Source organism: Ambystoma mexicanum, chromosome 8 (genome assembly GCF_040938575.1).
Source record: "Ambystoma mexicanum isolate Mex_15411 chromosome 8, UKY_AmexF1_1, whole genome shotgun sequence".
In the NCBI taxonomy this organism is placed as follows: domain Eukaryota; kingdom Metazoa; phylum Chordata; class Amphibia; order Caudata; family Ambystomatidae; genus Ambystoma; species Ambystoma mexicanum.
In genome coordinates, this window is record NC_090929.1 from 695,761,408 (window position 1) to 695,779,428 (window position 18,021).

An 18,021-nucleotide genomic window follows, 5' to 3' on the forward strand; every position below is an offset into this window, starting at 1 on the left:
CATATATACCATGCGTACAACTTTTTATACTGTGAACGTGAATGTTAGCAAGAGCCACATTTGTATAGATCTAAGGATGCTAGCAAATACCACACTTAGATAGAATTGTGAATGTTAGCAAATGCCAAACTTAGCCAGAATTGTGAATGATAGCAAATACCACACTTAGAATTTAAACATTATCTTGCGTCGCATCCAGACAGAACTGTGAATGTTAGAAAGTGCCACACCTAGATAGAACTGTGAATGTTAGCAAGTGCCACAATTAGATATAATTGTGAACGTTAGCATAGTGAAACGTAAGGTATTAGGATACCCAGACCTCTCTCTCCCTCTCTCCCACTCCATAAGACACTCGAATTTAGGTGCAGCCTCCTTCTCTGTCTAGAATAGGTTGAAACCCACCTATTGTGGAACATGGACCTTTCTCCCACTACGCAGGACGCTCACATCTAGAGATAGCCTCCATCTTTGCCGACTATATGGCGAAACGTAATGCATTATGAAACCCAGGCCTCTTGTATATTATATAGATTGTATAGGCCTCTTCATGACTTTGCAGGACACTCAAATCCAGGTGTGGCCTACATCTTTGTCTATTGTATGGTGAAACATAGTGTATTGTGAGACCTGGGCCTCTCCGCACCATACAGGATTCTCAAATTCTAGGTGTTTAGCCATACTGTGAAGGTCTGCTGCGAGACATATAACCCACTAACCAAAAAACTCAAAATCTCTGCATACTCAACTCACACAAAACTCACACAACCACCTCTTGCACAGCAAGCTGCACGTACTTCACCACACTGCAACAAACAAACAACACACAAGCCACACCAACAGCACATAAGGTCTGCCATCGATCTGATACTCGCACCAAAGTTCAGTGCATAGTGTATACCGAACTGAAGCTGCCAACAGAACACCACCTCTCTCACTATTCTACTCCCTCTTCACCTTACTAACCCATCCTGCCTTCTCACTTGCAGATACGCCTGAGCGCCTGGGGACCAATCCCGTTGGTGACGGTGCATGGTAAAAATATCTTTAACATTAACTCCATTCACACCCCTCTCTCAGCCGAAATGACCATCAATGTATAATGTTGGCATGCTACGAAGGTAGAGAGACCGCGCACTCCAATTTGCTTCAATTTGTTATATTTCTTATGGTATCTAGAACCTCATGGACAGCGGTCGAAGTCTACACAAAGAAGTGGTGGAACTATGCTCCCTGCAGGCCCACCTCCGCTCCCCACAAACCCCATCGCCACACCCCCTCTCACGCACAATACAAACCCCCAAACACATGCGTCTGCTGTTTAAGGGACTGTTCAGTGCAGTGCACTGAAAGTGCTTCCTACACTTTTTTTAAAAAACGAAAGCATTCCAGAACGGATTGCTTTTAAAAATAAAAGTACAGAAACAGTAAAACTTAATTACAAAAAGTAGAGAAGCACCGCTCCCACTCACTTCTGCCACTGCTCATGGCTGCCAAGCTGCTCTGAGTCATGCACGGCACCTGGAGCCGGTCCTGCGTTTCCCTATTGCATGCTGTGATCATTTAATTTCTCCCCATTTTAAGTATGTGCCTACAACTCCCAGCATGCGATGGGAAAATCACAAGTGACACGCGGACACAGAGCACATTTGGCAGCTCTGTATGCTTTAATGACATTTAGCCGCAGAAGGGGACACATTCCTTCAGTCTGCACTGTAAAAGGGTCAGGGGTACAATCCAGGTTTTAGGCTCTGCTTGAATCAGAAAAACACTGATTTGTGAAAAATAAATTACAGCGCGCACGGACGTACATCCAGGTTTCAAAATAGGAAGAGTTTAAAGTCATTTTTTGAAAGTTTAAGCAAAGATCTTTCCAAACGAATGCTTTAACGAAGTACAAGCAATCCCACCTAGCCTCATTTCCATGCTTTGAAAAGGTCCCAGAGGTGGGCTTGCTTTGCTTACATCATGCCAGAGGTGGTGTGGAGACACCAGGATTGGCCTGGACTACAGGGCAATAGGGCAATGCCCAAACCAAAAACGCAAAATGCTAGGGTGGGCCAGTTTTTTGTGTCAAAGTGGGCCAGTTTGATAAGTTACTTCACCATGCAGCTAGTTGTTTTGACCAGTGTTGCTGAATGAATATTCTTCAAAATGCAATATTTGCATCACATTGTATCCAAAGCCTACCCCTGTGTACTACTTAAACAGTCTGTGACAATAGGAATGAATTGCCATTTGCAACGGTGGGCCACTTTTTCTTTGGTGCCCGAGACAAGTTTATGCCACAGTCCAACCCTGGCTGGCACGGACAGGCACATGCCCCAAACTTCTCCACCTTCAAACACAGCCTGAAATGGGCTTCAGTGGATCACACCTTCTGACTGCCCACTCAAGCATGGAACCCAAAGCCGACTGCAGAAGGGGAATGAAAGCAGAGGCAGGTCTTTGCAGGGACAGGACCACAACATACGGAAGGTCCGAGTGCTCCCACATCATAAACGCTCGACCTAATATTTAGGGACGCCATGTAATAATCAGGGATATAGAAATCAATTGCATCGAGTTTGGAAGCCTGAAGAGGTTTCGCAATGTAGCATGCCACTGTCCCTTGACCAAAGCGAGAAGGTTGCGTGCAAGCTCTCCCCATCAGGATAGAAGCACAGCAAGCATTGGGCACATGCACTAATCCAAGGTTCTGCAACCTCCAGCTCTCCAGATGTTTTGGACTGCAACTCCCACAACCCCTCACTATAAAATACGCTTGTTAGAGCTGAGGGACTTTGTGGTCCAAAATACCAGGACAGACAAAGGTCTCAGGCCCTGGCACTAATCGGACAGGTTTAGAAACATTAGAAGTGCCATCATCACTACTGTTGCTAACTGCCAGGCTATTATGCAAGTCTATGCAAAAATGACGAGCATACTCGTCCTTGGCACTTAAGGGGTTAAATATCGAAGTTGAAATTTGCATAGTCTGCAATGCCCCCAAGGCTCAAAAAGGTGACATTAATGCAGCATGACATGAAAGCCATCGTCAAAAACAGAGCTGGGGAAATAATTATACTCATGAAGGAACATTTTTGCTTATAATTTAGTGCGTAACGCAGCACAGAAGGCATAGCACGATATTCTGATTGATTTGCTGTTTTTGTTTTCCTCGATTTCCTTGATTCTGAACAGCGATCCTGATGCTTGCATTGCGAGCATGCGCCTGCGAAACCGCATGGAATTTGCGAATTCCAGCCCGGATCTGCTGCGCTCGGTAGGTGGCCTCTGTGAAGGTGAATGAGGAAAAGAAGCTTGGTCTTACCTGCAGAAAAGCCCCCGAAAGAAAAGTGAAGGCCAAGAGAGGAAGAGCGGGCAGATCCCTCTTTTTAGAGTGGGCACGAGGGTCACTTGAGCGTTGCCGCTACGTACTTGCGCCGCCATCCAAAAATGTGCATATTTACATAACCACACCCACAACCGCAAAAAGGACACAATGGGCCTCATTAAGAGGTTTGAGGTAGCCTTGCCAGTAAGAGCGACAAAGCTACCTCCATACCGGCATGAAAGTCCGGCACCTGCAAATGGTCAATTACCGGGGTATTCCGACCCCGCCAGACCCAGTAATTGCCCTTTTACGGGTATCGGTAGATTCCCATTCCCATTTCAGCCCCATAGGGCTCAGTGGGAATGGGGATGCCTGTAGCACTGGCACCATTCATAACGGTGTCGGTGCTACAGGCATGCTGTACTGGCAGGTGCCTTTCATTCCGCCAGGGCAGACCTGGCGGAATGCAAGGCACCTGTGGCACAACTCTGAGTTTGCCGGTTTGGTAACAACGGTACCCGCAAGCATACCAGTACAGGTGTTACCGGACCGGCAACTTCGTAATGAGGCCCAATGTGCTATAAACCCCCCACATTGTTGGCAAATGGCATTAGAATAAGGAATAAGCAAATTTCACTTTGATTTACCTTTTGCAATAGTTTTTCGTGTGATGTTGTGCAGTTCCAAAGACAAAGCAATCCACTAAAAAGAAAACCTGTTTTGTCCATGCTTCCTGGAAATACATTATAGTTTTTAAAATGTGACAGGGGGTCAGTTTGTGACTCCATTTAACTGCTTGACGGGAAGATGCAGACTGTGGGAGGGCTTCGAAATGCAAACGCCCCCCCCCCATCAGTTCCTACCACCCAAACGTTAGTTCTAAATTAGAGCACTTTCTGCTCCTTATTTTTATTGATCTATTTCACGGTTCATTTATAACGTGCTTAATACCAGCGAGTGGTTTCTGCGTTGTCTTGCTTCCAAGACTAACGCGCTGCCCCTGAGCTATCCTTCCTTTCAAATACGTAGACAAGTTAAGCAATTTGCAAGGCCCTGATGCCAGGTTTGGGAGGGTGGCATCAGAGACAGAGTAGCCTCTGATTCAGGATTTTGGAGGAGAGGAGGAGTGGCTCCAAGGCCCCCCTGGAACAGAGAGCCCTGGCCCATGCCAAAGTCTGCAAAGCTGTGGTCCCCAAAGGAGGTCAAAGGCATGTGAGTATTTACAGCAGCAGACCTCAGCAGAGCCATTGTAGGCAGATGAAAGGCTAGCTTTGCATCTAAAAAAATTATCACATATGGCCTGGTTTCTCAGCATGCCTGTTGAACTGGTGCTGGCTATGAAACATTAGCTCATGAAAGTATTGAGACAGACTCAATAAAGCCGGAGGCGGCAGCTCGCCACGTAACCTCCTTTTATTGTCAAGCGCGAACTGGCGCGCAGGTGGATGCTCCGCCTACCTGGCACGTGGGGTGCAACCCACGACTTAACAGAAAGGGGGGCGGGGTCTCCCTATAAAAACACAACAAAATAAAGAGGACACTACAATGCTCTGCTTGCAGGTTTTCTAACACCTTTGCGGCCTCGAGAGTTCAGGTGTTTAATTGCACGTCAGGTGGCAGCTATGCGAGTTTGAGAGCAAAGGACTAGGGCACTAGCTGCTTGCGAATAGTTCTGGGAGGGGACCCGCAAAGAGGTTGGGTACAAAGAGACAGGGCTGGCGCATTAACATGTGGGGGGCATCCACAAAGAATCTATGGGAGCCCTGCTCTGATGATTTTTTTTTTTTCAATTTAAGACGTTATTTTATTTTGCTTAGGTACATAAACTACTGACAGAGAATATGAAAGAATCGGTGCAAGGACAATGCGAGGCGCCTCAGACACTGGCATTGCCATGGGCCATAGGGTTCTTGTGATTGGCTGAATGAGGCAGCATTGAGGAGTGCATGCAGGAGCAATCTGACGGCAATATATTACAATATTGTGTTATTTACCAACTGCGCCATGCCGAGGTTATTTACGAAACACGTGTATCAATTTTTTAAGATATTGGTTTGCTGGGAGGCAAAGACATTGCCTCTTGAAAGACATTGCCTCTTGAAAGACATCAAAAACGGCATTCACCATTCAGTGAAAAGGTGAACGTTGGCAGTTGTGGCGTTGCACCTGCCACCTCCAACCTTCATCGACTGTAGAGCAGCGATCTGCAAACTGCAGCTCTCCAGATGTTTTGGACTACATCTCTCAGTAGCCCTCGCCATTGACTATGCTGGTAAGAGTTGATGGGAGTTGTAGTTCAAAGCATCGCTAGAGTCAAAGGCGGCAGACTTCTATTCTAGTGCTACCCCCTCTCACCCCCCACGGGTGGAGCCAGCCTCAAGAAAAGAATTTGGGGGGGGGGGCTGGATGGCAGTTTTTAAAACTGTTAGTGAGACGGGACATTAAACCTATTGCGCTATTGATACCACCCGCTTGTCCTACCACCCCCTCCCCAAGCCCAGGAGGCTGAGTAGATATTACGTGCCTTCCTTCGGCCCATTAAATCCATCTTTCACCCCAACTCACCAGAGGCGTAGACATGATTCTGTCACAAGTGGGGCCTGGAGCTAATGTAGTAGGGCCCACTCTAAGAAGAGCCCACAGAAGGAAGGGCACTTGTTCTGCCCCCAGCCAAATGCATGGGTGTGATAGAGTAGTGCGCGAGGGCAAGCCAATCAAGGAGGGGGTTGTCCCCTAGAGAACATTTTTTAAATAATGGGTTGAAATAGTGCATTTTACAGTACAATTTCTGTGATAATTTATAATCGGTTTTGTAGGGTAAGACATAAAACGTACGTTATATGCGAAGCCACCAACAATGCACAGGAGCACTTTCAGACACATTTTCATAAGGTTTTTGCCAACAATATGCCAGTATTCTGCAAGTGTAAAAAAAGCATGTTCATATCGATTGTGGTCACACATGTCCATTCTGGTGCACGTATATATGCCACTATTCCCACATAGGAAAATACTCATGTTTGCTTTGTCCATAATGCCAGTGACGATACTATAACTAAGCAGGTTTATGCTGGCTCTCCCAATACATGCCAGTATCCCCATGTAAGAACATACTCCTGTTGGCTTTGCCTGAATGACAGTGAAAAAAAGCCATGACACAGTAAGAAAATATATCCTTACTGGCTACACAACTCTCCCACTCCCAATATAAGAACAATCATGTTGTATTTGTTCCCTAACGGCAGTAAAAATGTCATGCCACAGTAAACAAAATACATTGCCTTTCGGGCTGTACGAATACCCCCAACCCAATGGAAGAATGCTTATGTTGCCTTTGGCCTTTACACCAGTAATAAACTGCAATGCCACAGTAAGAATGCATACTTTTGCTGGCTAGCAGATAAGATAGCTCAGTGGGTTGAGCGCATGCTGTTGTAATCAGAGTGTGATTCGCAGGTTCAAATCCTGGCATGGCCAACTCTGCCTTTCATACTTCAAAGTGACCTCCCTGATACAGACCTTGTACTATTATGTTGCTTTTGCACCTTGTTACCTCTCTCTTACGCTCACCAAGTTGTGCCAGCGCTGTGATACTTATGGGTTTGGGCGCGGTCAATAAATGCAATAAATAAAGCGCATTAAATGAGTGCAAGCTTCGGCTGGCTGATGCATTTTATTTGTGTTCTCTATACAGATCTTTGGCGAAATCTCTATATAAGTAGCATATCATTACACATATCCCCCCTTGTAAGAACACATGTTGCACTCATCATGTTCTATTCCCCCGTTTAAGAATATTTATGTTGCCTTTGACCTTATTGTGAGTGCAACATTCCAAGCCACAGTAAGGGCAGGCCAGCCACACTGTAGTATTCCTCCCCACCCCCATTCCAACCGCACCCTCACATAAAAACACTCAAGTTGACTTTCCTTTGCCCAGAAACGGCAGTAAAACATGCCATGCGCTTGCCAAAAAATGTTCATGCTCCAATGCCCCTCCCCAGGCTCCAGCTTGCATACACACAGATACACAGATATGGACACATTCCGACACACGCACCCACACACCTGACATGTCATTCACATGAACACCCAGATCATTTTGACTGTGCGCTCATTAACAAGCGCAGTCACATTCATGTACACCATTCACACTGCATTCATTCATAGGTGTGCACTTGCAGACACCTCCTAGCATACAAACATACAACTACTTACACACACCCTTGCAAGCATGCACACATACATTGATACATGCATGCATGCATACATACATACATACAATCCCTGCGTGCACACAAATATATATATTTTTTAGTTAATGTTAATTATTGAAAGCATGGGCTATGTAGAAGCTGAGCCAGCAGTTAAGCCTTTAGCTGAAACATAGGGGGTAGGAGGTCTACTGATATCCCCATGGCAGGCTTTTGCCTTTATGTTTCAGTTCAATGACTGTTTTCACGGTATACAGTCTTTTCACTGAAACATTTTTCATCAAAAGATGTTTCACGGAAAAATGTTAATTGAAAAAAAAAAATTCCACTGAATTTTTTTTATTGAAAATATATGTATATATGTTTGGGTGGGGTAAAGGGTTGCATTTTTAAAACAGGAGTATGGGGGGGACCCCGCAGTAAAAAAAGGATATACATATATTTGGGAATGTTTGGGGCATTTTAAAGGGCAGACAACAGGGGTTTGGGGGAACCCCCAATAAAAAAGAAAATCTAAAAAAAATAAATGAAAAAATACATAAATAAAAAACAAACTAAAAAATTAAAAATAAAATAAAACTTAATTCGGTATACAGGTTTTCGATGAATAGTGCCATAAATCTACATTAGGTGAAAACGTTTTCAATGTAAAATGTTTGTTCTTTTCAGTGAAAGAAATGAGGTGAAAAGTCATGTAACCTGTTTTCTCACCTCAGAGAGCGGTGTGTTTGCTAGAGTAAATACACCCCTCTCCGAGGTGAGAAATGTGACATGGAGCTGGGCTGGGTGTAACAGCAGAGTGATTCCTGATGTGTCAAAGTGAGGGGTTTCAGTCCTTCCAAGCCCATGCCTGGGTGCCGCCCCTGCTTCCCCTCAGTCCCTTTAATCTTTGTATAGAATGCTGAACCAGAATTGTGAGGTACAGCGTAAATTAAACATTTCGTACCATTTCGGAACAGACCCCCTTAAGTGCCAGGCTATTATGCAAGTCTATGCAAAAAGGACGAGTCTTCCTAGTTCTTGGCACTTAAAAGGAAGTGGGGGAGGGCAAACACTCTCCCACCAAGGGGATAATGGAGTAGAGCTACAGTAGGAAAGGGGACAGACAAGTAGTCCCAGGTTCGCGGACGCTCCCCTTTGTTGAGACACCGGTGCACGGGCTGAGCCTCATCTCAGTGCAGAATGATAGATGCCGAGACACACGGGAGAATTTGGACATGAGACAGGCGGTGATAGAAGGAGACTATTATAAAGATGGCTGCAGGCATGGAGGGTACAATCAACGTATTTCATTCCACGAGTATCAACAGCATTTCTTTAAGCGATAACGTGAGCAGCCCGCCCCAGCCTCTTGCTACAGCCCCAGGCTCTTGCTCAATAACTGACTTTCCAAAACATAACATTCTTTCCGCCTAAGGATTCCCGGGACTTAAACATGTCAATCCATAACCTAGTGTAAAGGAGTTCCATATATAACTATTATAACGGTAATAGGTTATTCATAACACCCTTAATACCCAGAGGTTTCTAAGTGCGGACCCGGGGATCGAACCTGTGTTGCTCCACGTCGTCTTGCTTCCAGAGCTATCCTCTCGAGACAACTATGTACATATTTACATAGCAGCCTTCCTTTTGCACCCAAGAAATAATATTTACACACATGTGACAAAGACCACATCAGTATCGCTGACTGAGAGGGAAATCGAAGGCTACTTCAAGAATGAACAGAGCTCCGATGATATCTGCCATTGTAATGAATGGGAAAGAGCAGGGCCAGATTTTGGGACATTAAATCGGCCTGGGACTTACAAAAGGCAGTTGCTTTAAAGGGAGGAACTGCAAATTCTCCAAAACTGATGGGAGGACAGGAGTTGGAAATGACATCCAAGACATCACTCCCTCTCACAGCAACAGTTTCAGGATCCGTCCGCATGCGGTTATTCCGTTTGAATTTTTCTGGACAAAACACGTTTTCTCTCAATAAATAAACACAGTTAATAGACATATAAACATATACACAGGTTTTTGCACTGACTGTGGATTAGAAGGGGGCCAGCGGGAGAAATGCAGGGTTTTGGAGGGGAGAGCAAGTCTGAGAGATGTGTTTTGGGGTTCAGATGATCGGAGCCAATCAAATTCCAGGGATAAAGCATTGTGCCATGACTGCCACAGGTTTTGGGTTTAGTGGTATGGCTTGTTATATTCAGCAAGAAAAGGGCCATATTTCTGGGTAAGCAAAGTGGATTTAGTAAATAGGTGATAAATCATTCCATGCCGGCAGACCGACACCAAAGTCACCCTCAATGCCAGGGCTAGAAACACATGAATTTACTGAGAAGGGGAATTCACACCCCAGCCGAGGTAAGAGCGCACTTGAGGATCGCGGCCTCCCGCTTCCTTGGATAATAATGAAAGCACTCAAGGTACTTGTCCGAGTTGATGGCGCGTGTTAGGGAGAAACAGCTGCGTTGGGAAGCAGCGAGAAAATGAAAGGTTAAACCATTACAAGGCGCTCTGTAGGGAACATGTGGGCATGGCCTCAAGACATACACGTCATCATTTCAAAAAGAACCTGACAGTTTCCATTAGGAATAATTGCGCATTTGGTGTTGTGTCGAAGATAATTGCATGCTCCGGCTAAGGGTTAAGATTTTTGCAAATGCATGAGGTTCATGGTGTACGGAGTAAAGCATACGCATGTGCAGATTCTCCACCCAGGATAATGTGCGGCTTTGCAAGGCACAGAGCAATCACTACAATACATCTTTCATTAGGGTTCATGGCAGTGAAAATGTCTAACTTGCCCTAAATGGCATCTCTCCTATCCCAGGCAAGCCCAGAGAATGAACAGAGGAGCCTATGAAATATGCTAGCGATTCGTCACCTTATAACACTCTCAGACTTACCCGGAGGAAACAAACAAAGGCATCAAACTGCGCTTCCAAGGGGGCACCATCCACAGGTAAGGGCAACCGATGATATCTGTCAAGGTGAACAGACAAACATGTTAGCAAGCCTGCAATGCAAAGTTTCTTTAATACCTTTTTCACGCATCACGCCAATAAACAAGCTTTAAAGTTTCAAAGTTGAAAGGAGATCATTGAGTCTCAGAGACAAATAAGGTTTCAAAAAGGGCCTTATGTACAACTGTTAGGCAGAATCCTATGCAGTTCCCTTAGGAAGCACTACAGAAGATTAAGACTACAGGTATATGCAATCAATCCCCTTTGGTATCAGTCTGTACCACAAAGATTTAGTTGGTAGATATGGCTGAGCAGTCAGACTTACTCAAGATGGAGATGAGCAGTATTCAGGGTTTACACAATAGGACTACAATACTATGGAACAAGGAAACACTGAACAAAGCTTTGTATCAAAAAGAATAGATCTATTTATTTTACACACTCTGATTTTCACACACAAATCACTATTATTAAAGTAAGTTAAAACAGTCAAGAAAAGTATACACAACTCCCTATTTAAATTGTAGACAAGTTTGAGCAAGAGTGAAAACTGAGCAAAATGGCACAGTGTAAACTAAGCAGAAAGGGCACGCTAACAATTTCTTCAGAGGGAGGGAAAGGACAAGTCATACAGGGCTAGACTCCTAAACACACCAGCAACACTTCCCAATTAGATTGTGAACAAGTTAGGCAAGGCAATACTTTAGTATCCGCAGTACTTAAATGAAAACCGAGCAAAATGGCACTTCAGCAATATAGAAAGGGGAAGGAAGGGTGGTTATGAGAGTTTAGGTGCACCAACACATTTCTTAGTGAGAAGCAATCTAGAGAAGGCAGTTGTAACAGATTTAGCCAGAGTCAAGAGGCCTGTGCCAGAGTCAGTGGTACAAGGCAAATGCCCAAGATCAAACTGTTCTTGTAGCTGTAGTCAAGTCTTTGTTTAACGAGTTGAAAAGGCGGTGGCAGATGTAAAAAGATAATGTTAGACGAAAGGGGCGGTCAACACAGAAGGTAAGTAAAGGATTTAAAACACCTTTAACAGTACCCAACAAAACGGGAGGCCTGGCGGAACAATGTACCTTAAAAGTGGAAGAGGCTCCTGCAGTGGCAGTAGTTCCTGGCAGTTCCTGCAGTTCGGGAGATCCAGCAGAGGAAGAGAGTCTCTCGTCGTGGAGGATGGTTCGAGTTACGGCACTGCCCAGGGATGAAACCAGCAGCGGTGATGCCAAGGCAAATAAAAGGTACGCTCCGTTAAATCGTGGTTGTGGTGGACGGGTGCCTGGCTATCCGGTCTCCTAGTGCTTGGCACTGGCGATTCGACCAAGGCAGGTCTTGGAAGGCGATTGGTGAACTGGTTGGCCCCACCAGCTCAAAGGAAGAAGACTCTTGCAGGTGAAGATCTTCTCGAGTCGTTGGAGGAAAGTGGTGAGGATCTGCAGCAGGGCTTCACCGGTGGTTCAGTCGTTAAGATTTCTTCAGCTTCTCTCGCCTTCAGGTTTCTTAGTTCCAGTGGCGACGTCTTGTCCTCCAGTCCTCGGAGGCCTGCTTTTATGCAGAAAACCCCCCATTCATAAAGCCTGTCACTCACACAGTGGGGTGGCTATCTTGGCGGGATAACCCCCCAGCCTATGAGGGCAGAGTGTGACTTGGGTTGCCTAGGTAACCCTGTCCAGGGTGCCTATTCCCCCTGCCACACATCCGGTCTACCCCTGACTCAGTGGCACCGAAAGGAGGGATTCTGTGCAGAAGCCCGGCAAAAGGACGAACAAAGGATCCTCGACTCAGGTTTGGATTTCAGAGAAAGACACGAGAAAGAAATATTATAAAAGATCTGGCAATAAAAACCTACTGGAGTAAAATTAATATTAAAATAAACCGGCCTTATGTTAGAGGCTGTCAGTAAAAGTGGTAGCCTCGAACAATGGGAAAATCCCATAGGAAAAAATTTGCAGTCAAATATTTATGGTAGTAACCACTGCCACCAGCCACAAACTTTGGAGAGAGGGACTGGACGGTACCCTCTCGAAATTGAACACCAGGGAAAAACTATTAACCCTTTCCAGTACTTTCATAGTAAGATGGGTTGTACTGGTTTTGTTCATAACTATTGACTAGTAAAGTCAATGGGGACTTTACATACCCTTGGAGACAGTAGTCAGTCCCAGGGTATGGAGTCTATGTTTGGGGGTCACTAGGACACCCCTGTGTTACTGCACTGAGGGTGCTATTTAACACACAGGTAAAAAGATGATACCAATGAGGGTGAAAAAAAACCCATAGACCATAAGCACACACAATAGCCTAAAACACACCCGCAACATGTCTAAGAGTGGGAAAAAGAGTCTCACTCTTAGCAGGAGAAAAAAAATAAACCCTTCAAATCCAGCAAAGCTGCCGGAGGACTCAATAGGTAAGGGAAATTAGCCTTAGAAGAAAATTCTCCCCAACAACCAAAACAATGAAAGGGCTTAACTCGGGTGCAGAACAGGAAGTCGTCTTCTCAGGGTGGAAAACAGGCAAACAGATGTTCAGATCTCAGGATGGAAAACAGGCAAAGAGATGTTGATATTGATATTTTATTTCTATGGCGCTCGTACACAAGTGTTTCAGAGCGCGACAAGGCAAGGGAGGGGAGGGGAACAGGGGAGAACAAAACAGCGATCTTACTAGGTCCAGTGATATTGAGAACGCACAAGTGCATGGGAGAGTGTGGTAGGGCGAATAACTGGAGCAGATGGGTGGACTCCTTGGGGAAGGAAAAGGAGAGGAGGACCTGCCTGGAGAGTATTAACGAACAAAAGGATGGGACACAGGGGCCAACAGATAGTCGCCCGAGTAACCATGAGACACCCTCCTATTTGGAGCCATGCCCAAGCCGCTATGACACAACTGGAAAAACTCTGAGCATAGATGCTGAATCATACCTGGTGTTCTCTTTTCAGATTCACTGCGAAGGAAAAAGCAAGGTAAGTCTATGGTTCCTTAAATCTCCCAGCCTTGTTGCCTGGCTGCAGCCAGTAATGAGCTAGTCATGGTACTACAGAGAAAGCTAGTGAGGCAGAGGAGATGGAAAGGGGTGGGGGGTATGAGAATTCATCTATTATGTATGGGGTGATACTTACCCTCCCTCCCACTGCTTCACCCATAGTTGTGGGCATGAACCCTGTGTTAGCACTGACAGAAGGGTGGAGATCCACAATGGACTTAATTAACAAAGCTACTCACTGGGCCAATACTAGGAGGCTTTGGGGGGAGCTGAACCCTTGTGACCTGCTGATGGCTAGATGGGTCGCTTGGGTGGGTACCAGGCCTAAGAACAAAGTGGGGGAGTGTGTGCTTACAACCTTTAGGAACCATGACCTGGTTAAACCGCACCTGCTGGAGGAGCATCTTCAGGGATTTAACTGTGCCATTGTTCTCGAGTCCCTGGACCAGAGCCTCAAATAATGTTTGGGCCCAAGAAAAGGAGAAGACCAATTCACAAAGGGCATCTGAATGAGCGCATCTTAGTGCATCTTTTTCTCCCTTCGCGCATTTGCCCAAATAAGGACACCACCTTATTGCAGGGTATTGAAAAGCGCATCCACAAACGGGTTGCGCTTTTGAATGCCCTGAAACGAGGGTCCTCCCCTGCTTTTGAAACAGGTGTATGGGCAGGCACAAATTGTGGCAGGGTCATTCAGGATATCGGTCAAGATTCTTCTTTGAAGTGTGACAACCGCGGGTTTAACTGCAGCTGTTGCACTAGCATGCCCATTCCCCAAACGGTGGATGCAGATGCTTTTAATTTTTTCATTTCACTTTACTTTAACGGCCCGTCTGACGATGGGTGGGCTTCAGAGCACTGATTGACAGGAAAGCACTCTGATGATACAGTAAGCAATTTCAAGCAGTAAAGTGTATCGAGCGTTCCCCTCAGTTGTCTGGGGGGTATCCTGAGGGGTTTTGAGGTGTGGTGAATCAGATGAAGAAAGCCTATCTCTCATGTGGAAAACATCTGTCCCCAAGCATGGGGACTCAGAGGGTGTGACAAGGTTTATTCTCACTATTGTGATTTGGAATATTGTGGGAGTTTCATCTCACCTTGCTGATTGGCAGTGCTAGCTTAAGTAAACAGACATTGTTACTTTACAAGAGATCTGGCCTTTGACTCCCATGTTTAACCTCACTGCACCCTTCACAGATGATACATATCAATTTAATCAGTCTGGTTCCACCAACAAAGGCAGTCCAGCACAGACATGCTAGGCAATTCTTCTCTAAACAACATCACCATCAGCAGCCACAGACCTATGTTTCAGACTTGTTGTGCCTCCTCAGTGAGGTGATGCTGCGCCTCTCTAAAGCCTAGTGAGCAAGGGGTCGGTGATAGGATTACCATGGGTTACTTAGGGTGAAAACCTAAGTTTTACAAATTATACAAGGGTGTGGGAGCCCCTCTACTGAGAACAAGCATGAGCCAGATACCCTGTTGTATGGAATTTCTCCCACTCAGGAGGGACAACAACCATTTTAAACTCACTGCACCCATTACAGAGGCGAAATAACCATTTACATATCAGTCTGGTCCCATCCACAATTCTCCCCTGAACAAGAATAAGAGAAGCTCCTGGGCCTTTTTTTAATTTTTAGAAACTTTGGGGTGTCACACTAAGTTACCCAGGGTAATCCAGACGTGGACCCGTTGCTCACCGTGTTTAGAGAGGCACAGTTTCACCTCACTGATGAGGTACGACTACGCCAAAACAAGTGCCTTGAGTTGCAGTTGGTACTCTTGATCAGAGGACAATTGACTAGCCTTACGGTGCTGGACTGCCCAAGTGGGTGGGACCAGACTGATATGCAAATAGATATTTTTCCTCTGTCAAACGTACAGTGAGCTACAATGTGGTTATAGACCCTCCCGAGTGGGTCCCTTCCCAGAGAAAGGGTTATTTGGCCATGTTTTTTCTCAGCCATTTGTTTTATATTTCTAGGATTTTATTTATTTACTATTCTAAACTCCATTCCTAGATTTGGGGAAAGTGCTTGATTTTCGTCAGAGTGCAAATTTGGGGAAATGTCAGCTCCTTGGCAACTTTATCACTGATGCCCATTAAACTATAGACACATCTTGCTTACTGATACGATCAGCAAGATTTTCGATAAAGTTGTCCTTTTCAGAATCTCCAGCTGATTAGATGAGCCCCTACCCCTTTTCCAGGCCACAACTGGGTTAGTAAAGGGTCAGAAACAGTTGAATTAGGGCTTAGGTTACTCCTGTTCAGGGCCAAACATTTGAAGCCCTACAAACACAACAATACCCTTTTTTGGTGATTGTTTACTTCAAAGCATCTTTTTATTCTATGACTAGAGGTCCTGTGGGCATCACTTTGAAACAGAAAACAGCCTGATCCACCACTTAGATAGTTTGATCAATTCTATGTAGAAAAACAATTAGAGATCATTGTGTCAGAAAGCATCGGGATCCTGCCGCCCACCTAGACATAGAATAACAGTAGTGGTGTCCCCAAAGGTTCTGCATTCCTATGATTATCTGGTAATCCGCATGACATTCTCTGGTTCTTGGAAGCCTCAATTGGAAAAGACGAGTGGACTTTAAAGATATTGAGAGATGGCATCCTATGATTTAAGCGTATGATGGGGGGCACAGAGTATAAGACCCACTCTGATCTTACAATGACATGGCTTTATTTAGTGCCTTGTATTCCAGTGATCGTTGGAGGTACGCTAATCGCAAGAGGCTCAGACAATAGAAAATATATTAGGCAAAGCACTATTTGGACTTCCCACTGTTATACCAATATTATGGTATTGGAGGAGCTGGGGCAGAAGCAAATCGGCATCAGAGACAGCATTTAAACCATTCCATAGTGCATTGCAACATGACACAGTCAAATAGTAGGCTGGAGAACGATTAGGAGAGGAAATGGCATTTGGGCAGGAACCCTATCTTGAGGAAATAGGGATTCTGGAAAAGCATTCACTTTCTTCAAGTTCCAGTTGGGAATCCTGCCTTTGAAAGCTGTACTAGGGAAATAGGGTAGGCTAGAGATGATAGATTGCTTCTTCTTTAGAGGGATGGGGCAGGAAACAGTGGGCCAGTTCTTAAATTTATGTAACCATTACACGGCTGTTAGATTTGGTTGGTGTATCTCTTGCGGGAGGCCAACATCATGCACCTCAACAAAATCCATCTATTATGAGTGCTCACTAGCTAGTCTTGTGATTATTTGTGCATTTGGCCATTTATCTTGAAACAATGAAAGCAACAAACTTTTTTCAAATGACTTGCCTCATCTGGACTGTGAGGGGTATTATAAGTTTGTGATCTCTCTTCCAGATTAACCCATGTTGAGAATATTCTTTTTTGTCAAGGCTCTATAACTATTCTTGAAATGCTTCCGGTAGATTTTATGTATGATTTTAGATCTATGATTTTTTTTTTAATGTTGACTATGCTTTCTGATCAATAAACTAAAGTGAAACTGAAATGACTTATCAAATTGAGCCATCTCAGGCTTGTGCGATCGGACGTCTGGAAGAAAAGTTCGATGCAGGGATCGTTTGAGGGTGGCAAACTCATGTGTATCGTGTCATTGCAGCTCTCATATGCAATGGTGACATTAAAGTGTGTGTCAGTTATAAAGGATTAATCTATATCAGATCAATATATTAAAGCAAGAGATGCCAAAGCCTTGTACTGCCTCGCAGGAAGCAAATAGTTTACCATTGTAGAACTCTGCAGTGAAAATTATCTCTTATCCAGAGTTTACTACTTCAAATGGAAGCAACATGGTCAATCAGTTGCACTAGTCACTTTAGAACTTTGGATTAAAAAACAGGTTCTCTTGGTGGTGCTGGTTTATCTTTATCTTGTAAATACTAACCAGTTTTCCAAAAAGCTTACCTGTCATTATGAGTGATTGTTTAATGTGCTTGACAGACTCAAGATTGAACAATTGACATTTCTATAATGATCATTTAAATTGCTTAAGTACATTCTCTGCATCATACAGTTATCATCAAAAGGCTCTACTGTTGATCGATGGAAGGCTGAAGTACTCTGCGGGTGGCCAAGTTTTCTTGGAATTTCTTACTACTATTGTAATTTTGCCTATGGATTTTCAACAATCAGTAAACAATTTGCTGATATTACCACTATCCACTTTACAGAAACTTCCTAAGCAGTGTCAATAAAACTTAAATCTCCTACTGGAAAGGTCACACGCTGTTTCCTTTAAGATAGACTGTAGAACGTCAGCACACATTCAGAATACATATCAGAAGATTAACTAGGACACCAGTACTAGCTTCGGAGGTCCTCATATTGCTGTTTACACTTCATACTAACGCCCACTTTGGGTTTGGTGCTGGCCTGCACCAGAAAAAAGTAAGAAGCCAAGTCTGTTGCTTTGTCAATCTCTGAAAAGAACTCGACATTGCATAAGTTTGAGTTCAAAGCTTTGAAATTGACTTTATGGTCTACTTTGATTACCTCTATACTCGCAGTAAGGCAGAATTTACT

At 44.6% G+C, this 18,021-nt stretch overlaps 1 protein-coding gene across 2 annotated transcripts in view; it reads right to left on the minus strand.

Annotated features, from left to right (window-relative positions):
- The window catches only part of PALD1 (phosphatase domain containing paladin 1), a 1,254,976-nt gene that overhangs the window by 643,570 nt on the left and 593,385 nt on the right, over positions 1–18,021 (minus strand). For both annotated transcript variants that reach the window (XM_069610500.1, XM_069610501.1), the window contains exon 7: positions 10,437–10,512. In XM_069610500.1, the coding sequence (XP_069466601.1) occupies positions 10,437–10,512 (76 nt within the window). The remainder of the gene's footprint in view (positions 1–10,436; positions 10,513–18,021) is intronic.